Source organism: Colossoma macropomum, unplaced genomic scaffold (assembly GCF_904425465.1).
Source record: "Colossoma macropomum unplaced genomic scaffold, Colossoma_macropomum, whole genome shotgun sequence".
Classification (NCBI taxonomy): domain Eukaryota; kingdom Metazoa; phylum Chordata; class Actinopteri; order Characiformes; family Serrasalmidae; genus Colossoma; species Colossoma macropomum.
Window position 1 is genome coordinate 417559 of NW_023495878.1, and position 16313 is coordinate 433871.

At 37.8% G+C, this 16313-nt stretch overlaps 2 protein-coding genes and 4 non-coding genes across 6 annotated transcripts in view; all 6 read left to right on the forward strand.

Moving 5' to 3' along the window:
- pcloa (piccolo presynaptic cytomatrix protein a) overlaps positions 1 to 3147 on the forward strand; it is a 63845-nt gene extending 60698 nt beyond the window's left edge. Inside the window, exons 25-27 of the mRNA XM_036563775.1 lie at positions 897 to 1031; positions 1323 to 1468; positions 1830 to 3147. Of these exons, the coding sequence (XP_036419668.1) occupies positions 897 to 1031; positions 1323 to 1468; positions 1830 to 1973 (425 nt within the window). The 3' untranslated portion in view covers positions 1974 to 3147. The remainder of the gene's footprint in view (positions 1 to 896; positions 1032 to 1322; positions 1469 to 1829) is intronic.
- Positions 3148 to 7533: 4386 nt separating this feature from the next.
- On the forward strand, positions 7534 to 16010 carry ankrd16 (ankyrin repeat domain 16). The gene is made up of 7 exons (XM_036563827.1): positions 7534 to 8018; positions 13768 to 13988; positions 14456 to 14498; positions 14635 to 14743; positions 14851 to 15012; positions 15199 to 15277; positions 15758 to 16010. Exons 1-7 carry the CDS (start codon positions 7678 to 7680, stop codon positions 15919 to 15921), a joined length of 1119 nt encoding a protein of 372 aa, XP_036419720.1. The 5' UTR covers positions 7534 to 7677; the 3' UTR covers positions 15922 to 16010.
- On the forward strand, positions 8081 to 8166 carry trnay-gua. Its single transcript is given in 2 exon segments — positions 8081 to 8117; positions 8131 to 8166. It is a non-coding gene; the product is annotated as a tRNA-Tyr (tRNA).
- trnay-gua lies at positions 8714 to 8801 on the forward strand. Its single transcript is given in 2 exon segments — positions 8714 to 8750; positions 8766 to 8801. It is a non-coding gene; the product is annotated as a tRNA-Tyr (tRNA).
- trnay-gua lies at positions 9832 to 9919 on the forward strand. The gene is given in 2 exon segments: positions 9832 to 9868; positions 9884 to 9919. It is a non-coding gene; the product is annotated as a tRNA-Tyr (tRNA).
- trnay-gua lies at positions 10152 to 10239 on the forward strand. Its single transcript is given in 2 exon segments — positions 10152 to 10188; positions 10204 to 10239. It is a non-coding gene; the product is annotated as a tRNA-Tyr (tRNA).
- Positions 16011 to 16313: the final 303 nt, after the last annotated feature.

Genomic DNA, 16313 nt, shown 5'->3' on the forward strand with positions numbered 1-16313 from the left:
CACAATCTATTTTCATCTAAGCACAGAAAACTGTTAAGGTGCTAAGCATTTCCACACAAATTATTCTCTGGAAGAGTTAGTGTGCGATGGTTAGGTTTGGTGAGCCACATGTACCGGATGATGGTAATTCTCTAGCTTGTTTCCTGTTGGCAGAAACCCTCCAGGTGGTCATGGCACACTGTGTGATACTCAATCCAGCATCCATGTTCTCAACAGACATCAGAATTGTTGAAGCCACTGTTAGGACAATGAAAATCAAATAATGGTTTCAAATATTTTCATTTAATTTATTTAATTAAATAGTCTTTCCAACATTATTAATTGTAATTATATAAAAAGATGAGCTGAACCTGATACTGCAACAGTTTTGTGGCTGAATCGGAAATGCAAAAGGCTGCTACTGGAGGGATGGAGAGAATTGCCTATATAAAAGCACATTGATGCAATGTTTGGGACTTTTGCTTTATTTATTAGTTTTTTTGAAGAACTGTTGTATAAACGCAATATAACATTTAAGACTGTGATGTTATCAATGAAAACAAACTCCCTCTTGTGTTCTATGGCTTAAATAAAACATGCCAATTTGATATGAAACACTGAATGATGTTTGTTTATAGCTTTTGATTATTTTCATAACAGGTATCTTTAACTTGGTTACAAAGGGATTTCCACAAAAATCAACAAAACAGCAAAGAAAGCTCATAACATGAAGGATATTACTTTAAAGATGTCTTGGTGTATGTCAAAAAAAGTGAGACATGAGGTTGGTTGTGTGGGAACAAGAGACAATGACAGAGCAGGAGAAAGGTGGGTTTTACCAGCCATATTCTGGTATTAATAACTTTCTTTGTGGCATATGTGTGTGTGTGTGTGTGTGTTTGTGTGTGTGTGTTTAGGCAAAACTCAGGTGATGGGGGAGATAAAGATTGCTCTGAAGAAGGAGATGAAGACTGAAGGAGAGCACCTAGTGCTGGAGATTCTTCAGTGCAGAAACATCACCTACAAATTCAAGTCTCCTGACCACCTGCCAGGTAACAGACAAAACACGTGGAAAAGCATATTCATAAAACCTACAATGGCCAGCTTGATCATTTTTCAACTCATAATTTATGTGTATGTGTACATGCTAATAGCAATATTCTTGTGTGAGTGTGTTATATTAATTAATATTTGTCAATTTATGTACGCATTCAATAAACCAATGTCCTAAACAAGTATATGCATTTGTGTTTATTAGATATTAGATATACTGAGCATACTTGTCCTTATATACTAACACTACTACACATACACACGTCCTCACTGCCTTTCGTTTTAAACAGACCTGTATGTGAAACTCTATGTGGTGAACGTGGCCACTCAAAAGCGGATCATTAAGAAGAAAACTAGGGTGTGTCGCCACGACCGCGAACCATCCTTCAACGAAACCTTCCGCTTCTGCATGAACCCCACAGGACACTCCATTCAGGTGAACTACACATTTACTGTAGAACACCCCCCTCCAAAAAATTATTTGTTCTACAGATCAGTCCTCAGTGACCCCCAGATGGTCCACATTTTTGCTCCAACCCAACTCAATGTTTAGGGATAGAGCAAAAATGCAGACTGTCTGGGAGTCCCTGAGGACCAGTTTGAGAACCACTGACTTAGAGCACAGTAAAAATAGCTGGATTAGCAGCAACTTAGCAGATAAAGGATCCACATCAGGTACAGAAGGACTGCTAGTAGCTTTTCAAGCCACCAGAGCTGTTCACATAGCATGCGACTTCTTCGACCACTTAGCTCCACCACAGCCTTGAAAAAGTGCCATGTCATTTTTTTCCCCACAGCTCTTCCTGGTTTCAAACGGGGGCAAGTTTGTGAAGAAGACTCTGATTGGTGAGGCCTATGTGTGGCTGGACAAGGTGGACCTTCGTAAGCGGGTGGTCAGCTGGCACAAACTGCTGGCCACTACGGCCCAGATCCACTCCTAGAGGAAGCATCATGTAGAGAGAGCACCGGGCACTGTAGTTCCACCTCCCCAACACACTCTGTGAGTCTCGCAGGACAAGGCCAGGCTGGAGTACAGAAGGTGACGCAAAGAGAATCACACGTGTCGCTCTCACTGAGGAATTGTGGTAATGTGAGCTGTGAGTAGAGGCAATAGAGCCAAGAGATGAGCTGCTTACATGAGTGTTTCCTCCGTTTACATGGAAGTGCCGGGGAGGCTCAAAAGTTAGTCGTAAAAAGAAATAGAGCAACAAGGATATAAAGTCAGATATTTACACATATTTATGCACATGTACACTCAAACTCAAACACACACCATTACACTCACCCACAAGGCTCATGCACCCGTGTTTGTACACATATTTGTACCTACATATGTTGTCAATGGGCCACAAAGGACTAGAGATCAGGATGGAAATGTGTATATTTTGTTGGCTTTTATCATTATATTGCATATTTTTAACTTATGACTGCCAAGTCCAGGTTCTGGAACTCCTCATATAAAAACTTCTGTATCAGTACACTGTATCACGCTTAGAAGAAGGTTATGATTATGATTGTTTGCAGAAGGAAGATGAACACATATCTCATATATTATTTTTGTATGATAGAGTTAGATTCATTATTAGAGACATTTATCACTATACATTTGTCCCCTATCTCAGATGTTATAATGTGTTAAAAGAACAGATCATTTCTGTGGATTTAAAGTATATTTTAAGATATTTTATAGCTATAGATTTAAATGACTGAAATATGATTTATTGGATGTTGTGGAATGCTTTTGGCTGGTATGTACTCATATTATCTCACACGGAAATAGCACTGACCTGCTTTAATGGGACATTCGATCTGAATTCGGTTGAGCTACATTCCTCTTTAGAAACTATTCTTTAGGGATGGCACTGGCTTATTGACTGAATCTGACATCTTACACAATGGAGAAATTTTTCATTCTCATTCAGGAATCAGACAGATCAGATTTCTAATTGGTTAATTACTTTATTTTTATAGATCAGTGTGGCCATGGGATGTTGCAAATGTTTAAGTTAAACTGTTAAGTCCAGCAACATTAAAATAGATGTTTTGCACTTTGTCTTTAGCATGTCCTGAATGTAATGGTTGGTAGTGTTTGGTAAAATTATTTACTAAAAATCCATTAGTAAAATTACTATTTTTCCCCCTCAAGCAGACAAGAAATAAGATTCCCTGATTGAATATGTCTGTTTGACCTGAATTCCTTACATACAGTGTTTAAACTGGTTGGTTAAAGGCCTCAGAACAGCCTTGGGTGGATTCCTACATATGTTTGGGGCCTATTTAGCCTCAGCTTCTGCTATTCATGTACACATACTTGAGTCAAGTGGGAATAAGGAAAGGATCTATTATTTTACATGCCTTTTTTCTTGCAAATCATTGTGGCTGCAATAATAGAGTTTACCAGATATGAAGTGAGTTTTATATGTCTGCTTAAGACTAATCTAAACCCCAAGTCCTTATTGTCTGGAAATGCTGTTGCTACACACAAAATCCACAGTTCTGCACTGAGATGATGTGCCATTAATGTGCGCTATTGTTTTTGTATTTAAAGAGTTTTTAAACTTTTTGTTAATTCAACTTTCATACTTTCTGCTAGCGGATGCCATAACCATTATCCCAAGAGAGGACACGACGTAGCCATTAACCTGGATATTTCAAAGCCAAACTCCTCATGCAGTCCACACATTTCATTTGGTTGTGCAGGGTCATACACATGAAGGCCTGGTTATGAGGAAATTTTAACCTGTGCCAAACCTTGACCAAACCCACAGGTTTTACGTAAGCAATTCTATGCAACCTCTGGTGTATCTACTACTTAGTTGTCAGATGAAGTATTATGAATGAGAGGTCTTTTTTACATTTTTGTATGCTTTTTTCTTTCTGTTTGTCTTTGGTCGATGCTTTATCACTGAAAATTTTAATGCTATTTTGAGATTCTATTTATGTTATGATATGCAACATTACAAAAATGAAGATTACATATAGAACCTTTACATTCCATCCAAGAGCTAGTTCATGAGAAAGATCTGATGTACATAAATGAAGATAAATATTAACATTTTGTTGTGTAGTGCACAATGTACATTGTGTGTTTACAAAATTTGACTAACTGTCAAATGTGTATTTATGAGCCCTTTCACTCCAAAACAGTCACGTAATACAGAATCAACTTGGTTCACAAAAAATAAAAATTACGTAAAATGTGAAAAGCCCCAAAAAGATGTTGCCATGTACCAAATGCTCCTCTGAACAAACATTCATGCCTATTTTTTTCTCCATACAAATGTTAATTTCCTATTGAATCACACTCTTCCTTTGAATATTCAGTGCATGACGACATTATACCCACTTCACCAGTGACATATGAAAATAGAGTATTTCGTATCTTGTAAATAAAACAATCTTTCTTTTCTACAGATAGAATCTTATATTATTTTTTCTGTTAAACACAGCGCATGTGTAAGAGCACAGGGCAAGGGGAACTCTCTTAGTCCATGTGTATTCTGCTCAGCACATGCTCTAGTGGAAGGATAATCGCCGTGCTTGCCTATGACAAACTGGACTCTACCTGCACAACAGACACATAATTTAACAGTGTATAGAAATGAGCTAAAGCTGACCCTGTTGACTCAAGTAGTATCAGGAGACCTGTGATGTACTAACTTTGGATGTTGCATGTTTCGTTGGTGGTTTGTTCATATTATTTTTGTGTCCAGATTCTATTCTACAATAAGAAAGACAAGACTATGGGGAAAAAAAAATAATGAAATTATTATCTAAAGATGTATGCTGACTGTACAAAGATATGCTTGTATAATCTGTCTGGTTTTCCACTCAATGTAAACTGAAAAACACACAAAAAAAATCTAATGTCATGGTTTTTGTGGTTGTACACAAACGGTATTGATACATTATGCAAAATTGTGCTGTAAAAAAGGCTGTTGCCCTAAGTCTAAATATTAAATAAAATATGTAAAATTCTCACAGAGATCGGCTCTTATTTAAATCACACTTGAATCTGTACACCAGAAATACAGTCTTTTTTTTTTCTCATGATATAAAATAAAGTGTATTTATGTCTGAGAAATCACTGCAGCTAAATGACCATTTTTTGTCCTTTCTGATATTAACAACTTCTTATGTTACCATTTGTCGTATCAGTGAGTCCAGTCAATTTGAACTGTGGTATAAAAAGTAGGAAGTCCAGTCGCCTTGACTTTCTATACTACTACTAAAAAATTCAATGGCCTGGCTGACTGAAAACCTTCACAGCCTTTCCAGACAGACTGCCACAACTAGAAGCTTAGACTTAGGATGACCAGTGCTGGTGCTATTTCAACCTAGAGATAAGTGATACGGCAAACATATATATCATGATACTTGAAGACATTTTCACAATACACAGTGTCACGATATTTATTTTCTCAGACATCTGATCAGTTACAACTGAGGAAAAAGAACCAGTAGCGTTAAATTAAAAACAAAAAAATACAATACATGAAAACAATGATTTTATTCAGTATTTGGCATACTGTGTTACACTAAAACCAGTTAAATGGGACTAATTTTTCTCTATAATGAAACATACAGTTGGTCAGTCTTCTACAAGTACTGACGATATACACAATATGTTCAGAAAAGCATACTGTATTGTATTGTGACATAATTTATGACAATAATGATATATGCTGTCATAGTGTCCAGCCCTATTTCAGCACCTCCTGACTGGGGCTTTACAAAGGAAATCAACCATAAATTGGAATATTTGAGTTCTAAAGAAAAGATAGATGATTTTGAGTCCACTAGTCTTTGCCATATTTGCATTTTATTATCATTTGATCTCGTTATTTGCATATTAGTATTTTTGTATAATTGTAAGCATTTTAGCTAGAATTAGCACATTTTAACATAGTGTTATTGTGCTTTCATTCAAATTTAGCCCTTGTGCTAGCACGCTAAAAATTCAATAGCAAAGAAATTGTTTAATTATTCAAAAATAAATTTTAAACTACAGGGTGATTCAAATAGATTCATCCAATTTCAAAATGATGTGTTTCACTTGTAAATCATTACAGAACAATGCAGTAAATTGTAAATGGTTTAAATGAGCATAAAGTTTATTATGTAATTTTACAAGTGCTCAGTATGAACCTCCTCCAGCTGTATGGACAACATCAACGCCATAGTCAAATTCATCCCATACTCGATTGAGCATGTTGGGTGTCCCTGTACTCACGGCTCTTTTAATGTGATTTTGGAGATCATCCAGTGTTGTGGAACCAACGACAAATGCTCTGAGCTGTTGAAGGTTCACTGCCGACAAAAATCACGTTGCACAGTTATGACAAATTCACTCTTATTAAAGTGGAGAACGCAAAACGCTTTCTGTTCAGGGGTCACATCTCCTGCAGACTGAAGGGAGCCATCTTCTGGTGACAGTCAGAAACTCTACGACCCCCTCTTTCAATTGGTATGTGATTGATTCCTAGGCGCCTCACCGTTGTAAAAATATGGCGCTTTGAAATCGGATTAATCATTTTGAATCACCCTGTATTTTAAGTGCAGACATGAGAACTGGGAAATGTAAATGCAGACATTTTGGAAATCAGGGACCAAGACAGTCAAAGTGATTTTTCCTCTTTGTGTTAATAATAAAACACACAATTCTGGCAAGCAACATGACAAGGTCATGTCAGAAAAACAGCAGGTACACTTTTTGTTTCTCAAGGTACAAACAATGTAAATGTACCCTCAAAGGTACCACAATGGTTTGAAGGACCAACTGTGTACCTTACATAAGTTTTTCCCATGGGAAAAGTAAGTATTTGTACCTTTTCAAAACCTAATGTTGAAACCTAGAACAAAATTAAAAGTCTGGAGACAAGACAGGCTATTTGAGGTCAACACCAGTTAGAAAACAGAACTGTAATGGAAAATGGTGCAATTATGTTCCCTGACTAAAGGTACTGAGATGTACCCTTAAGGTTACCACCCCAGTGACAAAATGGGGAACTGCCCCAGTGACAGTTCAGTATCAGACAGTTCAATTATAATGAATTATAATGAAAAAAAAGTACAATTCCAAGGACAAATATCAAAATGAAAAAAAAAAAAAAAGAAAAAGAAAGAAAAAAAGGAAAAAAAAAGAAAAAAAAACACCTCATAAGAGACTTTTATTTTCGGACGTCTTCTCAAGGCCAGCATGCTTAAAAGCTTGTGGTTGTTGTGTTACTCATTTTCAGGCTGTGTCACCATTTTTTCGTATCCTTTTAGTGAGGAAGCTCAAAGTGATTAGACAAATATAAAAAAAAGACTTTTCCTTTCGGTCTGATATCTCGAAACCAACATACCAACATGTTTATAACCTTTTGTTTTTTTGCAGTCGTTTCAGTACATCACACACGCAGACTTTTATTCGTATCTTTTTAGCGAGTGAACTTTTAGCTGATTTGCTGCATCTTCACACTAACCGGAGAGTCTTTTAGTTTGAAGAAGACCCGATCAGCAGCCATTTGCGTTATGAGGTGCTGCTGTTGCTTCTTGCTTCGTAACTGCAAGGATCTTGTCAACAAAACGTGAAATGGGAAAATCGTATTTACAGTAACGGCCAGATGCTTGTATTACATTTGTAGAGTTTTATTGAAAGAAATGGATGAAGAAAGCACGTTCAAGCTTTTAATCAAGCTAACTCAGGATGGACATCTGAGTATGCTTAAAGAGCAGATAGAGGGAACAAGCGGGGTTTACTTTAAGCAGCCTATAAATGCACATTTTGGGAAATCTGGAGATACACTATTGCATTATGCGGCCAGGCACGGGCACTTCGATATCCTGAGGTATTTCATTGAGGAACTGGGCATGGACGTTGAGTTGTACAATAATGATTACAAGAGAGCTTTACACGAGGCTGCCTCCATGAGTCATGAGCAGTGCGTTCAGTATCTGATCGACAGAGGAGCACAAATCGACTGTCTGAAGAAAGCAGACTGGTGAGTTCAACTTGTTTGTGGTTTATCTATGAGAGGCTATACTCTAAGGCATCCACGTAGCTCCTTCGATAGCTCAGTTGGTAGAGCGGAGGACTGTAGAGGTAAAGCTGTAATCCTTAGGTCGCTGGTTCGAATCCGGCTCGAAGGACATGTTTTTCCGAAATGGCCAAGCTATGAAGTGACGTTGGGCGCAATATCGGTGTGTTTTATAGAGCAATATTGTTATTTTAGGGGATGTAATATGCACTACTGACGTTTAAAACGTTTTCTTTCTAAAAGGGATTTCTCGCAGTACAAGTGCTTATTAAAGCAAATATTTTACTGTCTCAATAAATGGCTGTTCAGTCCATTGGTCTTTGCCATTTGCCATCTTAGTATTTACACTTTATTATCATTTAATCTTGTCATTTGTATAACTGTAAATATCTTCGTATAATTGTATGTATTTTTAGCTAGATTCAGCTCGTTTTAGCATAGTGCAACTGTTTTCATTCAAGGACATTTGCAGGACGTGTGTTGGCAATTTAATTATTTAGGCACAGGAAAAAAAACTGTAAACACGTTGATTTAATTCAAACGTCTCGCATTAGACAGCTTTAGGCCTACAGTTAGATACCGAACATACTCTTTTTAAAGGAGTACGTCTGTTCGGGCTAATATACGCCATCCGGACTGCACGGTCGTTTAGCCGCAAGCCTTCGATAGCTCAGTTGGTAGAGCGGAGGACTGTAGAGGTTACATACGGCCATCCTTAGGTCGCTGGTTCGAATCCGGCTCGAAGGACTTCTTTTGAAAGACAATGTAACACCAGATTCGGGCCATGAACTCGAAGTCGAGCGTGGGTTCATAAACGTGTGATTTAGTGGTGGCAAAATGATATGGTATTTCTCTTTTTTGATAATGACAATGTTACATTTAGTAGTCATGTAGCGACTGTGTGGCAGTCAGAACGCTTATTCCCTATGGGCCATTCACAAGATTACTAGGCTGTGGAAGAGCAGATTACCCTCAGTATTAAGTGCCAAATCAGAGTATAGGGTTTGGACTGATTATTTAAGTAAATTAAGATTAAGTAAATACAGTGTAAGGATACTTTTCCACATGAAAAGTGCACACATATTTAGTAAAAAACATAATAGTAAGTAAAAGGAATGCCTTGACCATTTACTTGACCTGAAATTTTTTTCTACCCTGTGCCAAGCCAGTGCTTGGAGAATGCAGACAAACATATAATCTGTATTTCAGGTTTTCTTGAAGTATACTACTTCACTAATTGGCTAAAACCATGTAGGGACCACGAAATGTCTGGGATGTATGAATTTCTCTTCTTGGCACCTTGAGTGCTATGAATATTGCCACTATACAAAACAGTGTGAAACTGTGTGCAATGCTCATTATCTGCAAAAATGTGAAGGCTGCTTAAGTCAGCTCACCTATGCTATCCTGGCTGGATGATAATTTTCCTACAAGCTTTTGATGGCTCGGCTGGTAGAGGGGAGAACTGTAGTGGTTTTATATGGCTATCCTTACGGTGTTTATTTGAATAAAAGGAAGCGTGTTGAGCTAGAGGACAAAAAAACACATTACAGCATATTACAGTGGATAGCCTCAATATAATCTGTTAGTCAAGCAATATATAGACCCAGTAAAGTGCACTGACTTGATTTAAATTTGAACACTGGTTCCACACCGTATAGTTTGTCTTTCACGTTGTCTTTGATTATGTGCTACAAAGTGGTGGGCATTGTACATTTTCCACATTAATGTGAATGCTGCATGAGTCAGTGCACAAAGACCAGATGGTTATAACATGCCTTCGATAGCTCAGTTGGTAGAGCGGAGGACTGTAGTGGTTGTAAAAAGCTATCCTTAGGTCGCTGGTTCGAATCCGGCTCGAAGGATCCGTTTTGAGCTGGAGGGCTAGTCACTATATGGATCCCCAGGATTATGATTGTTAAAAAAGCACTCGGTATCTGCACGCGGATAATTAGGGAATCCCAGTGTTTCACTTTTTAAATATCATATTTTGGCAAAACGTGATCTGTATTACAAACAAATCATTTGCTGGATTTTGAACGCCACTTAAGACAGTTCGCTCGGGCCATCCGGACCACGTGGGAATTCCTCTTTAAGCCTTCGATAGCTCAGTTGGTAGAGCGGAGGACTGTAGTGGTTGTATACGGTAATCCTTAGGTCGCTGGTTCGAATCCGGCTCGAAGGAACTGTTTTGAGCTGGACTAAAAAGACAGCAGCACATTAGAGCCAATACTAAAAGGAGTTTACTTGTTGGGTTTCGAGTGTGTGTGTAAGTGTAACCCTTTTAAAAAGTAAACGTAGGTGCGTTCATTTATCTTTTTTATTTGATCTGTGTCATTGTCTTGTATGATTTTAAATAAATACTCATAGATCCTTCTACTCCTGTTAAGCTTTATTACCTGTCTGTTAAGCACAAGAACATTTTTGACATTTTTCAGTCTTTGGCATAATTTAAAAATGCCTGTTGTTCTTTACGTTGTATGCACATTTCATGATGAATGGACTAAAAGAAATGACCCAAAATGACTTGGAAAAAAGTCTGGTTCCATTGACTTACATTAAAGGTAAAGTAGGTTTTTTCCTTTTCCTGTAAAGTTATCATTTTGGAGATACGAGGTTTTCTTCCAACAACAGTGATATACTAGACTTAACTCAAATCCAAATGCAAATTTGAAAATGCTAAATCAATTGTGTATTTACAATTGCATTTTCAGTGTGAGAGTGCATTATTTGCATCAAATACAAAATGTGTATTTGCATTTGCATTTCTGGGTATCAAGGCTGTTAAAGTTAACATGGAAAAGCAAAGTAATTTTGATATTTTCGTAGTCTTAACGGTCTGATTCAAACGCTGTGGGCGGGGTGGCGGGATGTACTTTTTAGTGCGGGACGTGTTTTAAGAGGAAGTGGCGAAAAGTCTAAACTCTAGCGGTTCTGGAGCATTAGCGACCGCTGCTAGTGAGATTTTAACACTAGCTAACTAGGCTGAGGATAATTCTGTTGGAAGTGATTTTTGTGTGGGATGTAACTGACTAGGAGAGCCAATGTTGGTGACATTAGTGATCAGCTTTGGGCAGAGACTCACAGGACTGTCAGAGGGACAATGGTCATGGATTTACACTGCCCTTCACATTTTAGTGCTTTAACTGCTTTAACACAAACATTACAAATAGTCAGGGGCTGTCAGCGAGCTGGGTGGCCTGGTTTTCCAAGATTATCTTATTGCATTTTCATTTTGGCAGAGATAAGGTGCCACAATGAGAAAATGCAATTGCAAATGGGTGACTGTTTTATCTTTTTTAATATGTCAAAGTCAGACCATTAGGACTACGCAAATGAAGTGTTAAAAGCACTTTGCTTTTCCATATTAACTGTGACAGCCTTTATACCCAGAAAAGCAAATGCAAATACACATTTTGCATTTGAATTTAAATCATGTCTTAAATAATGCACACTCACATTGGAAATACAGTTGTGAACAAACACCTGAGTTAGCGTTTTCAAATTTGCATTTGAATTTGAATAAAGACTGGAATATGCTGCCATAGTATGAAATGTGCTCTATAAATACAGATATTCAAATAATTATTATATCATTTTCATACTCATCAAACCATTCAGTGACACCTATGAAGATATAAATGTTTCATCATAGGATAAAAATCAACCAGAATTACTTTGATTTGCATTGATAGTTCCCTATAACAGGACAAGTGATTACAAACTGTGCCGGCAAAATGCCCTTCACGGCATAACATAGCCACCAGACCCCCTTATAAACATCAAATATTCGTGTCCATACTGTTCTCTAGGCCACACATACACTCACCGACTTCGGGAGAATATGGTGAAGGATGACTCATTTGACCACAACACTTTTTTTGCATCTCTGTAGACCAGCACATGGTTTTCACACCACTGAACTCTCAAATGTTTTCTCTCAAATGCATTTGTCTTTATAATGAACGGTTGGTTTATACAGTAATGCCCTACTGTAATATCCCTCTCTATTTAGTTGTCAGCAGACTGTTCTTTCTAACACTGTCTGATCACGCCTTGCATTGACATACTCAGCCACTTGGAACTAGGAACAGCTGCTCTCCTATTCTTCCTTACATGTTGTACTAATGCAGAAGCACTGTACACTTTGACCATAATGCCCAACCTAATTTACTTATGTACTTCCCATAGAGCTAAACGCAGATGTTGCTTTAGTCACTGTTTCTACTGAAACACTAGCCATTTGAGTTGTCTGTGTGACTGCAGCTCCTGCAATGTCCCAATAATGAACTGTCATTTACATATTCGAGGTCTGCTCAGCATTATAAACATGCCACAGAGCACAATGGGATCTTAATTGGTTGATTATATCGTGCAGTACATCTGACGCATTCGCCATGATGTTTTCCACTCATTTATTCAGGTTTTTCTTTTAATTATCACGTCTGTGTGTGCATGCATGTGTGTACGAGTTTAAGTTTAGCTACAGTGAAAACAGATCACGGTGTTCAGATGGGGGAAAATAAGAATTCTCCCTTAATGTGCAGAGCAGAGGACCATATCTGCGTTCAGACTCTGTAGGCTAGGCTCGCAAATGAAGTTATGCAAGAAGGGAAAAGAAAAGATAAATTCAGTATAAACTGAAAATTATAAGCATTTCAAACAGTTACAACAACTGGTGCTGGTGTTTAGTTTAAAAAAAAACTCCATTTAAGGTGAGAGGTTTATTTTTTGTCTTGGGGCACCATAGCTAGCATAGCCTGCTTACCTGAGGGAATTTTCTGGAATATTCTCGAGCATAGTTTCAGTTTATAAGAAGAAACTTAACTTACCGAACCAACTTTCTTCAAATTCTTGATGACCTAACGTTTTCAGAGTGAATTTAAAAAAACATGTCGACTTTAAACCTTTATTTTAATCTCGTATTAATCGTTCTTATTAAATTCTGGCTTTTAATTTACATACGTTTTAACGTTACCATTGCTGGTTGCTAAGGCGAAAGCGGGCGTTGGTTGCTGCGAGAGAGATAGTGGGGAGCGTTGATTGGCTGAATCCTAAGACGACTGTCTGATTGGTTAAAAAGTTAAAACGTGTAAATACATGTGAAAATAAATAAATAAATAAAACAAAAAAAATATTCACTGTGAAAAATAAAAAGAGAAGCTGACATTTCAATGCAAATGTAGATTATACACTCCTTAAAAAGATGTCTCTAAGGGTTCTTTAGTAAGGACAATGGTTCTATATAGAACCACAAACACTCAAAGAACCATTCCATGCTTAAATGTTTTTTTTGCATGGTGGAATTGTTCTTCAGATTGAAGTTATGTGGTTCTATATAGAACCTTTTTAGAAATGGTTCTATATAGCATCAAAGGGTTCTGTTAATGTTACAGTGCCAAGATATTGTTACGATGTCAAGCTTATAACAGAAGAACGCTTTTTGGTGCTATAAAGAACTGTTTTCAAAAACGTTCTTTTTGAAGCATGCAATTTTTTTTTTGTTCATGGTTTTATGTAGAACCATTATTTTTATTAAAGAACCATTGAAGAACCATCTCTTTTAGGAGTGTAGTAGCAGTATTTAGTTGGGCTTGTACTCACTGCCTTTATCTCTCACCTTTTTTTTCACTAAATTTAAACCGGGGCGTCAGCAGCATCATATCAAATGAGGCACAAAATAATTTCAGAATCTGAACTCTGACTCTCTTAGGACTCCTCTCATGATGGCCTGCACCCGAAGGGACCTTGGGGTTATTAAAGTGCTTCTGGACCACGCTGCCGACCCAACTCTCCACAATAAAGATGGCTGGAACTCATTCCACATTGCGTGCCGAGAAGGTGATCCAGCTGTGATTGAGCATCTCCTGCTGGTCAGACCGGAGGTGTGGAGGACAGAGAGCAAGACCCGTAGGACACCCCTGCACACTGCTGGTACTGCTGGCTGCGTGGCACGTGAACAACAGCAGATAATTTACTTTGATTGAGATTTGTACAAAATATCATTTTGTAAGTGTAATAAACATCTACATGGTCTTAAAATATTATTACAAACAGCAGGAAAAAATGCAATGAAAAATGCATAGTGAAGATTCAAATCATCTTCAGATAACAAGCAGTTGTAATATTTTGTAAGATTTGTAGATTTTTTAGAACAAGTGGCTGTATAGTAGAGGTTTTATCACAGTTACGTTACCCTCCCTAAAATTTATTTATTTGTTTGTTTGTTTTTTTAAATCTAATTGTGTGTTCTGAACAATATTGCACAGGCAATGAGCATTTTTTATAGTTTAGTTATTAAACTAATACACACTTTTTTCTTTCTTAGAATCTGATTATATCCCCTTTTCTTGTGCCCCTATGCAACTATGTTAGTGTCTTTGTTTCTATATCTTTTCTAGCCATGCATGGCTGTCTGGAAGTAGTCAAGATCCTTCTTGAGAAGTAAGTGGATAAGATTCTACATGTGCTTGCATGTCATGATTGTGCACATTCTATTTGAGGTATGTTCATGTCTGTTATATGTACAACAAAGCATCTTTGAAACTTACAGTGGATGTTTTTTTTTTTTGCTACCCAGATGTGCTTACAAACCGGACGAGAAGGACAGCTGTGGAGTTACTCCATTCATGGATGCTGTCAGAAATGGGCATCTTGGGGTAGCCAAGCTGCTACTGGAGAAACACCAAGTAAGCTAAAGACAGTCTAGGTGGCAATTGTAATGGTGGCTCAGTTACAAAATAATACATCACTAAGTGGTTCTGGTTGTTGTCTGTGTGTGTGTGTGTGAAAATAGGCCTGCCCCACTGCTGTAGATATTCTGGGAGCGCAGCCCTTACACCAAGCGTCTGTGACAGCCCAAGAAGAAGCTTTATGTTTCCTCGTACAGGACCTCAGCGTTGATGTGAACGCAAGAGCCACAAAGCTGGAGCTCACAGCTTTGCATTATGCTGCTAAGGTTCTCTCTGTTTGGTCACTTTCTAAGTTAACAAACAAACATTACTGCCATAAAGCTGAAATTCAAACCTCAGAACATCTCTATATCAACAGATCAAAACCAGTAATTATTATATAGTGTAACGATGATCTTTATGGTACAATGCTTTTGGAAAACTCATGTTTATTTTCTGGTGTTTATTTTCAGGAGGGTCACACGAGCACCATAAAAACCCTGCTGCAGCTGGGTGCCGATCTTCATGCAAGAGATAAGAAAGGAAGATCAGGTACAAAGTGACACCTGGGTACCCACAGCAAATCCAAAGGGCTTAAAGGGAATTCCACCAATTTTTAAAAATTTTGGTATAATGAGCTGTAGTAAATTAATTCAGAGTGTTCTGATGTGAAATGGTTCATTGTAGAGAAATGTACAGTCTCAGATTTCTTTACTGTGGTGGTGACAGAAACCAAGGGTCATGAGGTCTAGAACACAAAAATGCAGCCATTTTATGTGCTATCCAAAATGACCAGTGAATCTAGATGTGCCTTGATGGTAAAATGGTAAAGAGGTTGCTGTAAGTTTGTCAACAATGGAGCATTTCACATCAAACCACTATGTACTGTTGTCGATGGGCCCAACTGAACTGCTGGAGAGGAACAAGGTTAATAGTTATATTGTGTTGTACTATCTAGGAAAAATGTCACAACAACTTGTTAAAAAAGAAACCATTTGTTCTCTGAAACATTCTCTCTGCTGTATTTCCCAGCTTTACACATGGCATGTATTGGCCAGCAGGCAGCCACAGCCCAGACCTTGCTGCAACATGGACTCATGGACACAGAGGACAGCACAGGCACAATGGCCAGACAGCTCGCCAAGAAACCAGACATAACCAGAGTGTTCGAGAGCCCTGAAGAGATAGAGCCTTGACAACCAGCTATGCAAGAATTTGTACTCAATAATGATTTAGCTCTTTGCAAATGTGTTATGAAATAAATCAAACATGTCCATGCAGAAAACCTGAGTGTAATCTTAGATGCATTTGTTACAAGCAGAGTTGATTATTGTAAAACCCGTTTTACAGTCCATCCTCTACAAAATGCGGCAACACAGACACTAACAAAAACAAAACAGAGAGATCACATCACTCCCATTTTAAAAGAACTGCAATGGCTACCTCAATCTTTTAAGAGTGTCTGTCTGTTTATGTTCCAACACATTATATTAGATCTGCAGATGCTGGCCTTGTGCAAACAATTTCTGTAAAATACAGAAAACATGGAGAGATTGTTATTATGCTTCTAAACTGTGGAACTCTACCT